This window comes from Arachis ipaensis, chromosome B6 (assembly GCF_059453495.1).
Source record: "Arachis ipaensis isolate K30076 ecotype BB chromosome B6, ASM5945349v1, whole genome shotgun sequence".
NCBI lineage: Eukaryota > Viridiplantae > Streptophyta > Magnoliopsida > Fabales > Fabaceae > Arachis > Arachis ipaensis.
The window spans coordinates 127,824,189-127,829,806 of record NC_142441.1 but is presented as its reverse complement, the minus strand read 5'-3'; the positions used below and the strand labels follow the sequence as shown (position 1 = coordinate 127,829,806).

The following is a 5,618-nucleotide window of genomic DNA, read 5'->3' as shown; positions in this document are numbered from 1 at the left end:
TACATACACTTGCATATTGCCCAGAAGTGGAGAGTGTGTGGAACAGTTCTTCATTGGCTAGCTCTATTCCAAGAAATGCTCATTTACAACTATAGCAGTGGTTACCTACTTTGGGAGATTTGGTTGGACCGCAATATTCTGATTTTTTAGGAAGAAAAATAGCCTAGGAAAGTTTTGTCCCAGGCTATGAAGTTTGCAGAGAAATTCATCAAGCACCGAAACCACCGAACTTTGTTTTGTTTTGGATAACTCCTTTGTTTTGTTTATGTTCTTTGATTCATTGAAGAATGTAATTATCATTTTTAATTGTAATAAAATAAATATTTATCTTTGCCAAAAAAAAAATAAAGATGTACAGTTAATCAAGAGTTAAGAATCGAGAAAATTTGAAAATGAAATTAAAGTTAAAAAAATTTGGTTAATTTTTTAGTATTTAAATAATTTTATCAAGTGAAATTATTTTTTATGAATATGATGTTAATTTTATTTTTTATTTAGTAAATTTGTCTATATTTAAAACACTCTTGAGTAGAAATAAAAAAATTTACTAAAAAAATAATTAGATTTAAATCCACATGAAATTTTAAAATACAATAAAATATGAATTAAATTAAATATACTATATTCTAGATTATGAATTTGTTAACTAGTTATTGGCTAATTTGAACTGACATTATGTAAGATTAGCTGTCCAATAATATAGGTCCATGTATCTCACCTCATTTTCCTTCTGTCTTTATAAAGTTCCTTTTTATTTTTTTCCGAAAACTGAAACCCACCATCGTGATTGTTCACCACCACCTATTACCATGTTCCGCCACACCCACCACAGCAACGACAACGATAACAACCCCCCTTACCCTCCACCGGGACCAAACTCCCTTCACAACCCTCACCAACCACCGCCACCACCACAACCACAGCCACACCCACCCTTCTACGGTGCGCCACAACCACCACCATCACACCATGAACCAGTTCCTCAAGTGTACCACACCTCTCACCAAGCACCACCACCACCACCTAACCCGTACGGTCACCCATCACCAGCACCAGCACCAGCACCAGCACCAGCACCATCTCTTGGCTCTGTTCACCATGTCTCTCACACTAACCAGTCTCCTTCACCCAACGTTCGCCACGTGTCACACGAGTCTCACCTTCCTCCCAACCGTGCCGATTTCGCTTCTCCAGTTTCTGGTACTGTTCACCATGTGAGCCACCAGAGTGGTGACGGTGCTGCTGGTGGCTCCGCCGCAGTTTCCAACAAGAACATAGTGAAGGTGGTCACAAAGGCCGATCCCAATTACTGCCTCACCATTCGCGGCGGCAAGGTCATCCTTGCGTACTCTGATCCCTCTGACGAGTATCAGGTAACGTTAGTTATTTGTTAGTTACCGATTGGCTGCTGATCTGCAACTTCAAGAAATGATCTTTGACTAATATTTTTGTTCTTTTGCAGCGTTGGTACAAGGATTTGAAATACAGCACAAGGGTGAAGGATGAAGAGGGTTACCCTGCGTTTTCTCTTGTCAACAAGGTCACCGGTGAGGCCATTAAGCATTCCGTTGGTGCCACTCATCCAGTAAGATCTCACTTTCTCGTATTCAAATTCAATTTCGATCTTCAATCTTGGAATACAAGTAGAATCTTGAAATCTTTGTTCCTACTAACAGGAATAAAAAATTGGCCTCTGTTATTCTCCCAGTTAATCAACTTCTCAAGTTAAGAAAAAAGAGGGTTGGCTTCTGCTACTGATGATAAACAACACAAATCTCAAGTTAATGGATCTAATAATTGGCTAATAACATTTTGCATTAGGTCCCTTAAGAATTTATGCCTTTAAGGAATAAGCTTATAGCTATGCATCGCAATAGAAAGATTGTGGGTGGTAGTAACATTATAAAATTGTTCACCTTCGGTGTCCTTTGTACCTCACCTTAACTCAAACTCAGAAATCGATTGGAATGGAAAAATGACTCTGAACTTTAGGGTGCTCCCAGAAAAGAATGCACTGCTAAGTAGGGTACAAAGATATGAACATGCCTCTTTGTATTTTACTGCTCTTTCTTCACTCTAAATCTAAACGACCATGATATGGTGGAGTTAGGATCGCATTATTATATTAGCTAGTTAGAGTTACTGAGAGAGTCTGAGTTAAGAGTGAGAGTTACTTAATTAGTACCAATTAGTAGGGGTGTCCATTATCCAAATCCAAAGCAATCCAAACAAAATTGTTCATCCAATCCATTTTTTGACACACCGCATGGATTGAATCGAGTTTTGGACCTACTTCTCAAATCTGATCTAATCCAATCCAATTCATACCGTACCGCAAACACCTCTACCAATTAGTAGGGAGAATAAGGTAGAAAGAAAGTGTCTTCGATTATTTGGTGAGTCTTTAGAGAGTAAAGGAGCTATAACTCTTCAAATTAGTATAATCCTTAGGGTTGTTGGCACATTGCCATTGATCCTAATTCCTAAACCCGAGCACAAAATGTATTAGTCCACAAGGTGCACATTAAACAACTTCAGTAACTTGTAAAATGCAACTTACTCTGCAGAAACAGGGGAATGTTTTGCATTTGCAGTAAACATTTTTCAGACACAAGGCTAATCATGTCAGTGAAATATATTAATCATACATTAAGCAATTGCAATAAGTCATTAGGAAAAACATCCTCTTACCACATTTATTTATGCATAACAAATAATCAAAAAGGGGTTAAAGAATACAAAGATTACCTTGCTTTAGTGGGAATATAAAATCTCTTCAGCATGCACGCAACATGAAGATTGTTCTATACTTTCACGTTCAAATGAAGGGACAAAGGTGCACTGTTATGGCTTCTAAGTATCTTAATAATAAGGGCATCGTTTTTTTTTCTGATTTTACAGCTTCAATTTTGTATATGGAGGCTACTTTGTTTAACATTTTCAAAAAAGCTGAATCAAATTTTTTTGATGACCAAATCAGCCGCTATATATTGTATATAAATACAGGTGTTGCTTAACTCCTTTTCAATGTTTATTTTGTATTTTAATATGTATTCTATACAGATGACTAATTTGATAACTGATTTTTATGGTACATGTTGCTTGATTGTTTGATTATTTTATAACAGTGAGACAAATATGTGCAAAGTGTTTTTCAGCTAAAACTAAAAAAAAAAAAAACTATTTTTTTATTAGAAAAAGTTGAAACAAATGTACCCTAAGTTTCGCCAACGAGCTATAGCTCAAATGGCATAATCTCCCCATCTTCATCTAGACGTCTTGGGTTCGAGTCTTACTCCTAATTTTGGAAAAAAAAATGTATCCTAAGTTTCTTGACAATTGATACTTATGAAGTGGTTTTGTGGCCTGTGTTGTTCTAAAGTACAAACTACCAAACCTGTTGTATTGGGATAGTTGCTTCTTGTTAAGACTAGTTTGGTAAATAGCTTATAAAAGCTAGTTTTTAAAAGTTGTAGCATTTGCATTTGGTAAATTAAATTAAAAATGACTTTTAATAAGCACAAGCAACAACAAGTGTGTTTGGTAAATTATTTTTTAACATTTAAAAATATTATAATAGACATTAATGTAAGAATTAAATTCAAATATTAATTAATATGAGGTTATATTAGACTTTTTAATTTTGATAAGCACAAGCCAATTTTAAAAAGCTTCCATAGGTGCTATCAAAAGCACCCCTAACTTTTAAAAGCAACACAAGCAAGAGTTTTTTTATTTACCAAACACAAAACAAGGTGCTAGTGCTTTTGAAAAGCACAAGCACTTCTTCGAAAAGTTTTACCAAACCAAACCTTAATATCCTTTGTGTGATTCTGTATTTCCTTTCAACCAAAATAAAGAAAAAGTCATTTCAATTTTCAAGGTTGAATCAAATAGAAGTGTAACACAAGCACCACTATAAGCATTTATTTTGGATTTTAACTTGTCATGACCTAGAAATGCAAAAATTCCCTTGCCCTTAAACTTTTTAGCACCAGAAAAAGGGGTGCATAGTATTTCTTTCTTTCCTTCTAAAATTTGAGAATTTGATTAGTGATTTCCAATTTTTACACTTAGTATATTTTTCTTTTAATTTTGGAAATTTTGATGATCAAGCTCTATAATATCTTATCAGTTACATGTCAGATTGGAGGCTTTTCCCCATAATTTCCTATATACTCAATACTTATAAGTTTTATGTAGGTTCAACTGATACATTACAATCCAGACGTCCTTGATGAGTCTGTTCTGTGGACTGAGAGCAAGGACCTGGGTGATGGCCATAGGGCTATCAGGATGGTTAACAATATTCGTCTTAACGTAGACGCATATCAGGGTGATAAGCGTTCTGGTGGTGTTCATGATGGCACTACTATAGTCCTCTGGGAGTGGAACAATGGTGATAACCAGCATTGGAAGATCATACCCAACTGTAAGTATTCCATGCAACCAATAAATCCCAAACTCTGTTGCATTATACTTGTTCCTTTCTGAGATGACTCATAACTTTAAGACCTTATCATAAATGGTAAATACTCTCTGAATTTTGGATGTCTGTTTGTGATTGGGTTAAATTTTAAGGTCTTTTCATCCTTCTAACTATCTCAGTTATAAGGATTCCGTTCTGTTGTGAGTTGAGTTGTTTCTGTTAGCTTTAGAATGATTATAGTTTTTTTAGTGATAATAAAGCACCCTAAAATGTTTTCCTAAATATCCTCTTAAAGATTAAATGAAGTAAAAAGTAAACACAATAAATGTATTGAAATATTTAATAAGGAATTAATTCTTCTTTATTTAGTATTTATGTTATGAGAATAAATCATTTCCCTAAGTTTTTACTGTCTACCCTTATTGATAATCCAGCTTCAAAAATGTTGAACATCTTTTTGGTTACTTGCTTGATTTCTAAGTTTCAACGCAAAGAAGAATCAATAATTCACATGTTAAAAACAAAAGCCCTATTCAAAATGGAAGTGTAACTCATCCTCCTTTTGTTGATGCTAAATGCAGGAGTTAATTGATGAACTTTCTTGGCTTTGGAGATGCGTTATTAATGTACTATTTCTCTATCCATACATTTATGTCAATTTAGGTGACAATTACCATATAGTATGATGATACATGTAGTTGGTTTATGTATCTCTGTATTCATATAATATATGATCTAGTGTGATGCAGTATGGACCCTTTATCTTATATGTATCACCTTTAAACAATTATTATGGATTAATATGTGGTTCAAACTTCTAATGTTCCTATATCATAAATTAACTTCATAGTTCATATTAGGTTGCATTGATGTTCAAATACAACATATGAAGACCAAGGAAAGATCAATATTTTAAACTACACCCTTGCTCCATTATCGTGTCTTTCTGACAGTACCATGGTAGAATAAACAAAATCAATTTTAACCCTCCCAATGAATTTCGAAAAATGCTATCTCTGATAACATCTATGACACCTACTGAGAGATTCTGTCGTTCCTGCTCAACCAGATATTTCAAACTAGTGCATAAAACCAACAACCCACTTCCTCCGAGCTTCCAACTCACAAAATGATCCTTCAAACCTTTGAACCCATTTACACCACCCTTGCCACATAAAAATACAAGCAA

At 34.5% G+C, this 5,618-nt stretch overlaps 1 protein-coding gene across 2 annotated transcripts; it reads left to right on the top strand.

Moving 5' to 3' along the window:
• Positions 1–641: 641 nt before the first annotated feature.
• EULS3 (hydroxyproline-rich glycoprotein family protein) lies at positions 642–5,247 on the top strand. Of its 2 annotated transcripts, none has more exons than XM_016306644.3 (4): positions 642–1,373; positions 1,463–1,585; positions 4,204–4,432; positions 5,011–5,247. In XM_016306644.3, coding segments are annotated over exons 1-4 (1,020 nt in total). In that variant the 5' UTR covers positions 642–707; the 3' UTR covers positions 5,013–5,247. The 2 variants fall into 2 exon arrangements, 1 of the variants encoding a protein (XP_016162130.2); XR_015886060.1 differs by having other exon boundaries at positions 675–1,373; positions 1,677–4,432.
• The last annotated feature ends 371 nt before the right edge of the window (positions 5,248–5,618 follow it).

What these genes read in the sequence shown, in the direction of transcription:
- EULS3 (XM_016306644.3), top strand. Translation starts at nt 708, where the DNA reads ATGTATCTCACCTCATTTTCCTTCTGTCTTTATAAAGTTCCTTTTTAT. An exon ending in ATCCCTCTGACGAGTATCAG is followed by an intron (nt 1,374 to 1,462) that starts GTAACGTTAGTT and finishes GTTCTTTTGCAG; the next exon opens with CGTTGGTACAAGGATTTGAA. An exon ending in CCGTTGGTGCCACTCATCCA is followed by an intron (nt 1,586 to 4,203) that starts GTAAGATCTCAC and finishes AGTTTTATGTAG; the next exon opens with GTTCAACTGATACATTACAA.